Raw genomic sequence first — 14,465 nt, 5'->3', positions numbered from 1 at the left:
TAGTTCACTGGCTTTGTACCACTGCTGAAACAAAAAACAACAGTAAATCTTATTCCATATTACCCATAAAACAGACACATCAGATAGAAGTGCAGCATTTGTACTGCTGTATTTATTCCAGGGTTAAAACAAATAGAATTTTATTTTAGAGAGATGGGGGAGTGGGAGGGGGGAACCATGGTGGAGTCAAGTGTTTCTACACAGAACCTGTCTTTGAATGCAACGCTCCGCTTCCAAGAGATGGGTCACAGAAATGGAATGAAGTTTACAGATCATCAGAAGAATATGTCAGGAGCTAATCAAAACAACATAGCCCTGCTGAAACAACTCCACAGAAATCACAGTCAGGCTCGTATCATAATTTGAGAAGGGGCCTAAATGGTAAATTCCAGTGAGAATTATCAAGCCAAATCATTTCAGGTTGCCATTTTGAATCAGCCTAGAAGTTCAGTCCATAAACCTTTCTTCTGCAAGTCAAATGCACTTTCAACAAGATTTCCAAATGCCCTTGTCCCTAAAACGAGGTCATCAATCAACGTAACAACTTCATTTCTAGTTTGCACTGTCAACTTAGCCTGCCCTACTGTCAGGAATGCCTGCTGCATGACCCCTCTTATTTTCAAGTCAAGGGTGTGAAGACTAATCTGCAAAACTACACAGGAGATAATGGCTTTCTTCTCAACTTCTGGTATTAATTTTGCTCTTCTTCTCGTAAGCGTTAGAAGGTCACCATTTCCCGAACTTTTCTTAAACCCCAAATCAAATCTCTAGAATTTGCAACGTACAATCACATGATTGAAGTGTAATGGCAGAAGGTTAAGTGCAAGTCTTCCTTCCAGTGGATAGTCATTAGTCTCTATTAATCAGGGATCATTCAATTCATCTTTTTTGGGTTGGCTGCCATGTAGAGCGCTATCAGACAGTAGATGGTCCCTCCTATTGTTAGTGCCATCGTGGTCCGGTAAAGAAGCTGATCAGGAAGGCCCCGTTTCAGGTGCACTGGCAAACCATCGGGCTTCTGGTGATAAAATATATACATAAGAATTAATAAAAGCATGTACATTACCATCCTCCAAGCTAAAGTCTATTTGTACAAAATGTGAATGAAAGCTAAACCAAGATAGCAGATAGCAGCGAGCACAGACTATGGCTTTGGTGACCTGCGTAAGTTCCTGACCTTTCTCATGAAAGCAATGAGAGATTACTCAAAGCAAATATGCATATTTGTATTATTTATACAGGTTCTCGATAATTAAGTGCAGCCCACCCAACTCCATCCAGTTTAAGGGATCCATCCACACATAGCCCAGCAAATGTGTTCCACAATAATTTCTAAAGCCCTGGGAACCTTTAGAAGAGGTCCATGAACGTTAACTACATATATTAGCCTGTGTCACAGGGCAGGTACATGCAGCTCAGTTGTGGCATGAATGGCAGGTGGAGGGAAACAGATCTGACTTCTATGGGCTGTGCTCAATATTTAAGCAGCTGCATATGCAGGTCCTTCCTCTCCTTTCTTAACACTTGGTCCTCCTGTCTTGACATCAGAGAGGGACCACAGCTCAGCCACAGAGCAAACAGCTGCAGGCAGGAAACCCCGGGTTCAGTAACTGGCATCTCTAGCCAAAAGAGTCAAGTAATGGATGATGGGAAAGACCTCTGCCTGAAACCCTGGAAAGCCTCTGCCCACTGCAGAAGGTGATGCTGGAACAGATGGACGCAGAGTCTGAGTTGTTAAATGGCAACTTCTTAGGTTTCTGACACTGTGACATTTCATGTTTCCTGTCATTGGTAGCCTATCAGGGAGCACAGCGTTGTGAAATCACAGGGAAGTTCACCACATCCAGACTTTATGGGAGGGGAAAGGGAAACTAAGGGAGGGACTCAATGTCACACTACTACAAACATTCCATGTGAGCAGACATATCAGATTGCCAGATGGAACGATCCCCCTCTCCCCAAGGATTGTTCTAGGGATTCTCCCAACCTCCACCTAGAGCCAATTTTGGGGGCGCACAGAGGGAGGAGATGGATAAAAAGAAAAGCCACATAGCACAAACAGAAGCCCACACATAGGGCTTGCACGGATGAGGATCGTTACATGACTTCCACATCACATCTGCACTATTCACTTACACACAGTATAAAAGAATATGGCAGAATATTCCTTTAAGTGGCTAATCACACAAGATGCTTCCTGGCAAAGCATCGCTAACTTGCGAGTTGTGAGGTTTCAAGAGAAAAGGAAATAACACCAATTAAGAGTGGGAGCGTTTTCCGAATGAAAACAGAATGCGAGAAAAAGTGAGCTTCTTAAAGAGCTGTTATCCCATCAGAACAAGGGAGTTTTGCATATTCCATGCAAGGTGCTCCAGTGGTTTACTCTGATCTCAACTGCTAAACCCACTGCATTTATTAGTAGTTGCATAACGTTAATAGCAATGTTTAACTGTTGAGTTTTAACCTGACTATGCAACTGCCCATGGGCAAGACTGACCTGAATATGGCAAGCATCTGCAACAGACTGGAGAAGCAAAAAAAAGATTAGTGCTGAGTTTATTCGTATCAGCAGATGTTGTCCGAAATGCTGCTGTTATAGAAGTGGAATATGTAACTTGCAAGCAGAACTCTGCATGTACAATGCTCTTTCTTAAAAGTAGAAACTGGAATCTGGTCCAAAATTTTGAGAACTGCCACCATAGATGCATGAGTAGTGCAGAGAGAAATATATTGTGCAGCAACATACTGACATTGCCGAGAGGACTCAAAAGCAAAAAATGGGCTGCCAAGTTTTAGGGGATGATTCTTAAATGTTCTCAACAGCTCCTTTTCTCCATAATCTCCACAGTTATCACTACTTGTGTACAAGCCTGTGTGCCCCCTTCAGATCTCTATGTCTTTTCCCAGGTTCCAGTCTTTACCCTCTCAGGGAGGAATTCAACGTTGCACCAAGGTGGCTGTTCTGTCACAGCAAGCATTTTGGCCTGCCAGACAGAACAATTCCCACTCTCCTCTTCCCATATGCTGTTCTGGGGTCTCTCCCAAGCCAGTTTTTGGGGGGAGGCATGCAAAGGAGAAGAGAAGAAGCCAAAGCCCCAATACACAAGCGGAAGCCCTCACCCAGGGCTTCCATGGACAGAAATCATTAGCTGAATCCCACACTTGGTCTTTGTTCCTGCCAAAGGACAAACAGGATAATTTTCAGATACGGCATGGTTGAAGATTGGGCAAGGGGAAAGAGAACAGGAGAGGGAGAGAGAGAGGTGAGGAGGAGGCAAAAATCATGCAGAGTGCACCTAGCGCTGAACTTACATTTAGCCTGCTGTAAAATTTGTTTCAAGTTCTTTTTAAAATACTGTTGACCTCTAATGTAAACACAGAAACAGAGATATTAGCAGCACTTTATCTACACTTCTGCAAGCCTCAAGCATTCAGCATCCCCAGCGATCAGACACAAATTCAACTAAGATTATTGACTGAATATTGTTTCTTCCCACCTGAAAAAACTTCTGCAGCTCCGGTACCCGGTTTTTACCAAGATACTCGATGGTGGACGGTCCTTCTGAGGCAATTTTAGTTGGCGTTGCAAATATTAGAGTTGGTGACTCTGTAGATACAACTGGCTTGAATCCCTGCATAAAATGAGATGATTAAAACTTTGTTTGCAGTGAGCACAGTTACCAGATACATTATCAGCTATATAAACAAGTGACCAGACAGTAAGAGACTACAAAGCAAGAGCGTCTCTGGCTTAACCTTGAACACTGTACTCCACAGGACCATCCAGAAGAGACACTTGGAGAATTACGGTCAAGAGCATATTTACAGTCTGGAAGTTTGCCTGCAAATGGCAAGTCATGTGCCTGCTATAAAGGGAAAGAGGAGAAAACAGAATCTCCTCCATCAGCTCAGTTGGGTTCAAGTACCACTGACTTCTCTGCCCTCAGAATTAAATGGTGAGAACCTGAATTTATTTGTTCCGTCCCTCCCTCCCTTGATACTTCTTTTGAATTGCATTAACTGTAGGCTGTTGCAGCATGGACCTGTGTATTTCAAAAATAGATTCCGTTTTGCAACCATTAGAATGGTGGCCAATTCATTTCTGGGACCAAGTGCTGGATTTTACCTTTAAGCATTTCTTCCAAGGTCTGGTAGGAACCCATATAGCTCAGAGACAGCCTTTCCCACACAAGCTCCCCTGTTTATATTCTGCAGAGTGGGGGTAGTCCACTGTGTGCCCCATATCACATAAGGGGAGGACACGTGGGATAGGAGAGTGCCCCACAGTTGTGGAAGAACTGTGACAAAATGGTCTACAGCTCTAATGTTTTGCAGCAATCCAGGGAGCAGGCAAAACCTTCCTCTGCTGCAAGACGTTTAAGTAGGCATTTCCGCTTGTAAAATGCTACCGCCATAGGATGCAGAGTTTAGTGACTTTATGGGACTTTAGTTTTATTGCATTAGTGGACGCTTTGTTAGAAGCATCTTCACGCATTGAAAAGGCAAGTTATAAATGTTTTAAATCAATAAATTGCCCTTTCTGCTTCACAATACAAGCTGAATCAAGTCTTTTTTCTTAAAATTTTCCAAATGAAGTCACCAGGACATATTAAAAAGAATCTGCCAACCCAAAGCAGCAAGAAAACAAAATTAGACTGGCAAAGTCTGCCTCTTCCAGATGTAGAAGCAAATGTTTCTCGACCAAGGGTAGCCAATGAGGTGCTCTCTACTAGCCATGGGGGCTATGTTCTCCCTCCACTGTTAGGAGGCAATGTGCCTCTGAATATCAGTTACTGGAATCACAAGTAAGGGAGAGTGCTATTGCACTCAGGTCTTGCTTGCAGGCTTTCCCTGGGCATCTGGCAGGACAATGCAAGAACAGCATGATGGAGTAGATGGGCCTTCAGCTTGATCCAGCAGGGCTCTTACATTCCAACTCTCATCAGCCCCAGACAGCATGTGGAGAGATCATGGCTCAAATCTCCAGCAAACCATGAAGCTTAGCGAGTGACTTTGGGACAGCCACACTCTCTCCTGCCATAACCTAGCTCAGAGGTAATCGCTACCAGAGAAATATGACAAATCAAGCTGTTAGACTATGCTGAAATGGCTAAACTCAGAGACCAAGAAGAAAAGAAATTCAAAAAAGAATGGGGAAAGTTTATAATCTATTTAGGAGACCACTGTGAGCAGATGAAAACATTAGCAGGATTTTAATCCTACTTGTAATGTAACAAATACTACGGACAATATGGATAGATACAAACCATAATTATGAAATGATATGCAGTCAGAAACGATAACAATAGGACCCATGGGGGAGGTCTCGGGATTCAGAGTTATCTCATTCTATGGTTATGTATTTGGTATTGTAACCAATTTACATTTGCAAAACCAAATTAAAAATAAATAAATAACCTAGCTCAGAGGGCTGTTGTCAGATGGAGTTGGGTGAAGCAATGCATGCTGCCCAGAGCTTTTTCCAGAAAGAGTAGTGTATAAATGAAATAAAATTTGGTAAATGACCCAAATCATCTTCTTTGGGAAGCAGGCCTCTGGCTAGGAATGGGCTCTGGAAATTCGTAACTATTTTAATTCACTTGAAAAAGCAGCAAACTACTCTCAAATTAATGGCAAAAAATATGTGCTATTGGAGATGTATTGCTTTCTCAAAACAACAACATTCCAACACGAAGACCTCAGGCCAGCCTTCCTCATGGTGTCTACCAATGTCCATGAATAGGGAAGGGCAAACAGCCATTGCTTACTGCTTCTGTACACATTTTCTGGGTTCTTACAACAAGAAGAAAAGAGGCAGCAACAAGTGAGGAAGAGCAAAAGTGGGGTAGCTTCACAGTAGGGAACACTGCAAAGCTGGAGGGTGGCTGAATGCTACTCTTCTCCCACTGTCCTTCCCTGGTCTTTCCAGTATAACCCCTTGCAAGTCAGTCCCACTATGTTAGAACGTAAGGAATAACATAAGATGAGCCCTGCTGGATCAGGCAAGTGGCTCACCTAGTCTAGCATCCTGTTCCCATGGAGAGCCAACTAGATACTAACCGGGAAGACCACAAACAAGACCTAAGTGAAGCAGTATTGTGCCCTCTTATGATTCCTTGCAACTGGGATTTAGAGTCATACTGCCTCTAACAATGGAGCCATCATGGATAAGAGCCATTGTTCAATCAGGCTTAGTTTCAGGTTGTGAGTGTATAGGATTGCAGCCTCAGTCTAGTCAGCTGAACAGATGTGGGAGCTGACCCCTCAATACCAAGAGGAATAGGAGTTACATTCATAACAAGTCATTCATTTAGTCTTTCTTCCCCTCGAGTTTTGAATGCATTCGTGAACACCCGTTTAAAAAGAAAGTCAATTAAGAGATGAGCGTGCCACCTTCACAATGCAGTGTGTGTTCATTTAGGCATTCAAGCATTGCTGATGAAGAACCAAAACGCAGCTAATTCTGGAATGCTTTACTTCTTACATGCAGGCATTTAACAGAGCTACACTCAAGTAAAAAAGGCTGTGCAGCACAGCCAACAATTACCTACATACAGATTCCCTACTTTATTATTCCAGACAGTGAGTGTGAACACAATATGCTTGACATTAAATTTGCATTTTAACAAGGCTAATAAGTACATGATTGAAATGAATGTCTACTAATTAGTTTTTGTTTGTTCATCTATCAAACTGTCTGCCAATCACATACATTTTCGGAAAATAATGTTCACTTGTCAGGTTAACTTTATGTAAAACTATTTATATTTGCTTTTAAAAAGCATGCATTAGGGAACTCACTCAGCTCTATGGAATGCATCAGAAATCTATCCAAAGACAGACCCCACTGCTATTCTGCATATCTGTGAATGTATTCATAAAATACAAAAAAACCTGTATTGAGAAATATAGCCTATTCTAAGCTACAGCTGAGAGGTATCTTTCCGATATGCACACAGTGTGATCCCCATCTGGCCATTTTGAAATATGCCATGGTATCAAGGAATGACCATAGATATTCTGTTTGGTGAAGAGGAATAGAACATTGATGAACAATGGTTTTTCTACAAGGGAAGTAAGCAGCCATTTTGGATGGGAGAAAACCCATGGCTTAGCAAAAGGGATGTGCTGTGTTGGCAGCAATAGGTAGGGAGAGTGCAGAGGATATAGGGCAAGAAAGAGGACAAGTAGGAAGTGAGTCCAGGAGATAAGAGTAACTAGAAGGCTGGGATACCTGAGAAACAAGATATTTAAAATAAGAGGAGCACAATCGCTGTCGGTGGAAAGGAAAGTGAGGAGAAAAGGGTAACAGAGGCATGTGGACTGCTAGCAAGGAGACGAGAGAAAGGGAGCTGTATAGAGGTTAGTGTACTGTAGTCTAGGCAATCAAGGGGGCTGAATGTCACTTTGTAATATGAACTACTCGTCTAAAATATTTCAGGCTGCGTTAATTAATTGATGGGTTAAAGTATTTACAGGCCGCCCCACTACAAAATAATGAATAAATTGTGCTGTCAACACATAAAACATCATAAAAGGAACACCAAAAAAAATCATTAAAATGACTGGCTCATCTAATAAGTTTGAACAGCGGAACAGGCCTGTCAGCATAAAAAAGACCCAGGAGATGCCTGAAACGCCGACACCAAATGCCATACTTCTAATTGAAGCTACTCAGGCTTCTGAGACACAGGCATTAAATAATAGCGCTCTGCAACATGTTTTCTAAATGTATGAAGTAGTGAGCCCCATTTTATTTTAAAAGATAAAGTTGTAAAACAAAAAGCAAGTTAAAACAATTATTAGAAAAGTGGACAAAAGACAAATAAAAATGCTCGCTGAATCGACTAGCCTTTAGGGGGAAACTGCGGAGGTAAGTGACTTCTCATATCTAAAGACAGGTTGTTCCAAAGCGGAGGAACTACCCAAGAAAGAGCCACATGTCCCCCTGTCATTCCTCCAGCCTCTCCCTGTGAGGGTAGGCAGGGAAGAGCCTGATTGTGTGACTGCAGCAAGTTCACTGTCTGATTTCTGGTAGAGCAGGTTCCTTAGGAATCCAGGACTCAGGCCATAAAAGGCTCTATAGGTCAAAAACAGCCCAAACATCAGTGGACACTGCAATTTAAATCCAGGCTATAAATTGCTTGATGCATTCCTCCACCTCCCCGCCCCTTGCATTTAAAGTACTGTATTTGACTTCCTCCCAAGAATCCTGGGAAATACTATAGAATCATAGAACAGTGGAGTTGAAAGAGTCCCCAAGGTCATATAATCCAACTTCCTGTAATGCATGAATCTCAACAACAGCACCCACGACAGGCGGCCATCCAACCTCTGCTTAAAAGCCTCCCGTAGTTCACTAAAGGGTGCTGGGAACTGCAGCTCTGTGGAGAGTAAACTACAGCTTCTACAATTATTCAGAGCTGTCCAGGTGGTGAAAACGTGCTTCCAAAGGTGTGGTGTGGATGCAACCTCTGCTTTTGTTGCAATGGGTCATGCCCCCCGCCCCAACTAATTTCTCCCGATTTTTATTGCTCACTGTTCGTTTCATTTACCATATACTGCATTCTCTGTACAGGGAAGCCTTTTAATGTGTAATGTTTTATTATGATTTTGTGCATCTTGGAAGCCGCGCAGGGTGGCTGGGGCAACCCAGTCACATGGGCAGGGTACAAAGAGCAACAACAACTATTATATTTCAAATACTCTGCTACAACGCTTATTGACAACAGCTATTATACATATTTCAAATACTCTGCTGTGACGCTTATTGACAACAACTATTGTATTTAAAATACTCTGCCGCAACGCTTATTGACAACAACTATTGTATTTCAAATACTCTGCTGCAACGCTCATTGACAACTACTATTATATTTCAAATACTCTGCTGCAACGCTTATTGGTAACTACTATTATATTTCAAATACTCTGCCGCAACGCTTATTGACAACAACTATTGTATTTCAAATACTCTGCTGCAACGCTCATTGACAACTACTATTATATTTCAAATACTCTGCTGCAACGCTTATTGGTAACTACTATTATATTTCAAATACCCTGCTGCAACGCTTATTGACAGCAACTATTATAAATACTCTGCTACGCTTATTGCCAACAACTACTATATTTCGAATACTCTCCCCAGGGAAGTTTGCCTGGCACCTTCATTATGCATCTGTAGGCGCCAGGCAAAAATGTTCCTCTTTAACCAAGCATTTGGTTGATCCGATATACAACCTATGCCCTTTTAAAATGTGTGTGGGTTTTGGGGGGGGTATTGAGTTGCTGTTTTTATTTTTATTAGGTATTTTGTGGTTTTATATCTTGATTTTATTCTATGAACCACCCTGAGACCCCCAGGTATAGGGCAGTATAGAAATTCAGTAAATTATCTTTCAAATCAGAACCGGTGAAGGTCCTGTGTGAGTGTCTGGAGGTGGTTGAAGGATGGATGGCAGCTAGCAGATTGAGGCTGAATCCTGACAAGACAGAAGTACTCTTTTGGGGGGACAGGAGGCGGGCAGGTGTGGAGGACTCCCTGGTCCTGAATGGGGTAACTGTGCCCCTGAAGGACCAGGTGCACAGCCTGGGAGTCATTCTGGACTCGCAGCTGTCCATGGAGGTGCAGGTCAATTCTGTGTCCAGGGCAGCTGTTTACCAGCTCCATCTGGTATGCAGGCTGAGACCCTATCTGCCTGCAGACTGTCTCGCCAGAGTGGTGCATGCTCTAGTTATCTCTCGCTTGGACTACTGCAATGCGCTCTATGTGACACTACCTTTGAAGGTGACCCGGAAAGTACAACTAATCCAGAATGTGGCAGCTAGACTAGTGACTGGAAGCAGCCGCCGAGACCAGCCTTGAAAGACCTACACTGGCTCCCAGTACATTTCCGAGCACAAGTCAAAGAGTTGGTGCTGACCTTTAAAGCCCTAAACGGCCTCAGTCCAGTATACCTGACGGAGCGTATCCACCCCCATTGTTCTGCCCAGACACTGAGGTCCAGCGCCGAGGGCCTTCTGGCAGTTCCCTCACTGCAAGAAGGGAGGTTACAGAGAACCAGGCAGAGGGCCTTCTCAGTAGTGGCACCCGCCCTGTGGAACTCCCTCCCACCAGATGTCAAAGAGAAAAACAACTACCAGACTTTTAGATGACATCAGAAGGCAGCCCTGTTTAGGGAAGCTTTTAATGTTTAACTGACTATTGTATTTTAATATTCTATTGGAAGCCGCCAGACTGGCTGGGGAGACCCAGACAATGGGCAGGATTTATTTATTTATTTATTTATGACACCATCCATTTTATATTTCAAATATTCTCTGCTGCAACGCTTCCTTGCAAGCCACCCCAGGGAACACCTGGTGGGCAGCCACAGAAGCACGTGGAATACATGAAGCCTGCTTCTCCATTCCGCCTTCCCCGCTCCTCAATGAATAATAGTAATAATTAATAATAATAATAATAATAATAATAATAATAAATTTATACCCCTCCCATCTGGCTGGGCTTCCCCACTGTGGAGGGTTAGAGAGAGTTCTCTCTTTAGGTCATTGCGAGAACTGGACCTCATGGGGCCCCGTAGGGAAGTCTCTCCTCTACGTGAAGCGCAGCTGTGAAGGTCAAGCTCCCGGCGGCCCGAGAGCGCGGCTGCCTCCGTTACCTGCGGGGCGTAGGCGGCGGAAGCGCCGGCCCCCACCAGCCTCTGCGTGAAGCCGCTGAACTTGTAATACATCCCGGCGCCCGGGGACAGCTGCCTCGCTCCGCCACGCGCGCAGCTCCGCTTCCCCAGCCTTACGAGCCGGCAGCTGCCCGCAGTGCTGCCCGCCAAGAGGAAGGGGTGGGCGAAAAAGGACCTCCTGTGCGACCGGGTCGTTCTTGGACCTCTTCCCCTAGAGGGGTGTCCCGCGCGAGTGCCTGAGGAAGTCGGTCCGAACGACGAAAGCGCGGGCGCCATTTAAACGCCAATGAAGATCCAAAGGCGACCCGGCCCTGGAGTAGGTATTTTACTATTTTCGCGCTCTGGTTTCGTTTGGCCGGCTTCGGAAGGAAGTCGCTTTCTAATCGGGCAGTGAGATAGACAACCTCAAAGCCTACCTCGGTGTACTTTTTGGTCTTCACTGCCAAAGAGATGGGAAAGGTGTAGAGCCGCATTGCAGTTATCCGGAGGCGAAACTTCCTGGTTCATTTTTTGCAGTTTCCCCATCCACGCACCCTTTCCTCTCCTGGGAAAAGAGTGAGAGTGGAAGAAACCCGCCACCTGAGCAGCAGAACTCGAAAGGCAGAGTTTAAGTATTCCAGGCGGAAATATTCTGCACAATTTCCTGGAAGCGAGACCCGTTGAACCTACTGGCAGGCAGTTCTGAGTCGATAAAATAAATCTGTAATAAATTCAGATGTCATCTCAAAGCAGTAAATGCTGGTTGGTGGTTTTTCTTTTTAAGCTTTCACCTTAAGACCTGATATAAAAATAGCAAAATTCCTGTATTTACTGGAGTAATAGGGAAACTGTGGCCTTCCAGATGTTACTGGACTCCAAATCCCATCATCCCAGACCATTGGCCATGCTGACTGCAGCAGATGGGAGCTGGAGTCCCCGTTCTTTCTCCTTTTGCTTTAGTGTGGATGTGCTGATGCCCAATTGTGCATCTACGCTAAAATGCTGGTCTCTTCCATTGCTTCCTAGGAGCATATATACTTTACCAAAACATACATGGCAATCCTGCAGTCTTCTTCATATTTCTGTATTTCATGATGGGATCCACATCCCTCCTAAGAAGATAAAACGAAAACTGCTGAATCAAGGCAACAGGTTACTGTATACATAACACAAGAGCCCTGCGGGATCATTCTAGCCCAGCTTCTAGCCGTGCCTGCCTTTTGGAGAGTACCAAAAATTGCAGCTAAAATCAACCCGGAAGCTGAAGTCGAAGTGTGAGTCTAACCTTAAAAAAAAAAGAAGTCTGTATGTTTATAGATTGTTGTTTTTTGTTTTAAAAAAGAAAGCCAAGAGCCCGAAATCGACCAATCCACGGTAGGGAGGAGCGTCACGTGTAGGACAGTCGCCGAGCAACCGTTGTTAGGGAGAGAAGCCTTTTGATGCTCCTGCATCCAAGAGAAAGACGGTCAGTAGCTGGAGGAAGGTGATGTGTGAGAGGACGGCAGGCTGAAGAGGAGAGAGGCGGAGCAACAACAACAACAAAAATAGCCAATGCTTGGAAACTTAGCTTTTAAAAAAGGGATTATTTCCAGTTCATAATTTAAAAACTCACACTTAATAGTTTTGCTTTGTTTCATAAAAAAATATACACGTCTTGATTGTAAAAAGAAGAAGCCTCAAAGCAGTTTACAAAAGAAAAAGATGAAACAATAAAAATCCAACAAAATTCACAGCCATTCTTTAAAACATACAAAATATATATCCTCTCCTAGCATCTATACACTGGGCTCCGGGAAAACTCTCAAATGGAGCAATTTCGTTTGGAACACTGGGTAGCTTTGGATCTGGAGGTGCTGCAGCCAAAAAGTAAAGAAAAAACAACAACTGCCACATGCACCTTCCACCTTGGCTGGCATAAGGAACAGTGCTTGGGATTTGCTCATTGCTTTGTTCCTCTGGATTATTCTGGCTGTTTATAAAGTGCCATAAGACTCTCTTGCCTCCCCAAGCCTGACATTTTAGGTAACACCTTATGGCATAAGTGTTAAACAGTCACACCACTGTACTTTTAATCAGCCTGCAAAGTTTTAATCAGCTTGCAAAGACAAAAATGTGTGGTAAAGGGCACACTTTGTACTGACAGATTAGATTAGCCCTCAAATGGCTTGAGGAAACAAACATCGCAAACGGTGATGCTATGTCATTAACATAACCAGGATTTTGAAAACTCGACAAGTTGAAATGAAACCATATGTTTAAAACAGCAGTTCATATGGTGGAGAGGAAATTAGCAAGAGTTATTTAAAGCAGGAACCGGAAGGACTCTGCTTGCAAAGTGGCATCTTGATAAATCATCAGCTCGAGTGGGTAATGACAGAATTAACACCTCATTCCTAAACATTTAGCATTCACCACATCAGTCTGAAGTATTCTTGCCATGTTATACTACAATATGGCAGATATGGCAGAATACCAGAGGTTGTTAACATTGCATTGACACAATTGTATAGGCAGTGAATTCTAACTTTTTATTTGTTGTTCAATGGGCTGTTGGGGATGGAGATAAATTTAAGAATGCAACAGAATTGTATTCAGTCTAGATAATAGAATACTAGACATAGTTAGAAGCATTGCCCTATGTATAGATACTCCAACTACTTTCAAGGGGCTTTACTCCCTAAGAAGTGTCCAGACGGTTCCACCAGTTAGCTATCTCCAGTTCTCCCATGGCAGGGTATCTATCCAGATGTCCTTTTTATTCCACATTCATGATGATTTGTGCTCATGATGCTATTGGGGCAGTCACACACAATCCTGCTATCAAGGCTGTTTGTACCTACAAAAGATTTGGAGTGTTCACATTGCCTCATTTCTGATCTGTACATATTGTTGCATGTCATTCCAGTCTCCAAACAGTGCAAGGTTCTAGGCGCTTACCCAGAGCTTGTGTTTCCTTTGGAAATGAGGCACAAAGGAGACTGCGGTGTCTTTATGATACATGGTTTGTGTGTGTGTGTGTGTGTGTGTGTACACACACACACACACACAAGCTTTCTAGCCTACAGCTTTTCTTCCAATTTCTAGCTCATATAACTCCTAAACCCTGACTTTTGTTCTTCTCGCTATCTGTGAGTTGAGGGAGAGGCCTCACCCATTTTTAGTCTGGCACAGAGCCCCCTTTCCTTTGTTCTTTTAATGGTCCATCACTCAGGTAGAATCATAGAGTTGGAATAGACCACAAGGGCCACTGAGTCCAACCCCCTGCCAAGCAGGAAACACCATCAGAGCACTCCTGATATATGGTTGATAGAATCATAGAGTTGGAATAGACCAACTATTCAACTGAACACAGGAAGCTAGTCTGGCTTGATTTGATTTTAAACACTTGCTGGATGCAGGGATTAAAGTGACTAGCACCCAGTTTAATACTCCAAGCCTTGATTAAATTCAAACCCTTACTGGATCCTGCTGTTTGACACCCCCAAACTCATAACAATATAATGTTGAAATCAGGGGTTAGGGAGTCATCAGGGAAATGGAATAAACTGCCACGTGAATGCAGCCTTTGTTTATTTTGCGATGCTTCTCCAGTGCCACTACATGATTGCTATAGTGCAACAAAAGCGAGACAAAAATAAACCAGATCACCTGTGGTATTAAAAGTTGCAGGCTTTCAGCATGAAGAAAGTTGGCCCACATCCCCTTTCTAACCCAGCGATTCCAAAGCCGTCACTCTCTCTAGGTTGGTTAATGTTAATTGCAGGTAAGTCACAAGAAAACATGCCATTCAACCCTTTGCTCTGG

The 14,465-nt window shown here is 43.5% G+C and overlaps 1 protein-coding gene and 1 long non-coding RNA gene across 3 annotated transcripts in view; one reads left to right on the top strand and one right to left on the bottom strand.

Moving 5' to 3' along the window:
* The window catches only part of LOC309366030, a 115,198-nt gene that overhangs the window by 32,405 nt on the left and 68,328 nt on the right, over window positions 1-14,465 (top strand). The window lies entirely within an intron of this gene.
* Window positions 85-10,855, bottom strand: COX7A2L (cytochrome c oxidase subunit 7A2 like). 2 transcript variants are annotated; one of them, XM_081904496.1, is made up of 4 exons: window positions 10,665-10,790; window positions 4,930-5,062; window positions 3,498-3,632; window positions 85-1,018 (listed from the first exon to the last, which is right to left on the bottom strand). In XM_081904496.1, exons 2-4 carry the CDS (start codon window positions 4,957-4,959, stop codon window positions 875-877), a joined length of 309 nt encoding a protein of 102 aa, XP_081760622.1. In that variant the 5' UTR covers window positions 4,960-5,062; window positions 10,665-10,790; the 3' UTR covers window positions 85-874. The 2 variants fall into 2 exon arrangements, with proteins under 2 accessions (XP_081760622.1, XP_081760621.1); XM_081904495.1 differs by lacking the exon at window positions 4,930-5,062 and having other exon boundaries at window positions 10,665-10,855.

The sequence above is a fragment of the Podarcis melisellensis genome (assembly GCF_964234715.1).
Source record: "Podarcis melisellensis genome assembly, chromosome: 3".
Classification (NCBI taxonomy): Eukaryota; Metazoa; Chordata; class Lepidosauria; order Squamata; family Lacertidae; genus Podarcis; species Podarcis melisellensis.
The sequence above is the reverse complement of the archived record's forward strand: the minus strand, read 5'-3'. Positions and strand labels throughout refer to the sequence as shown.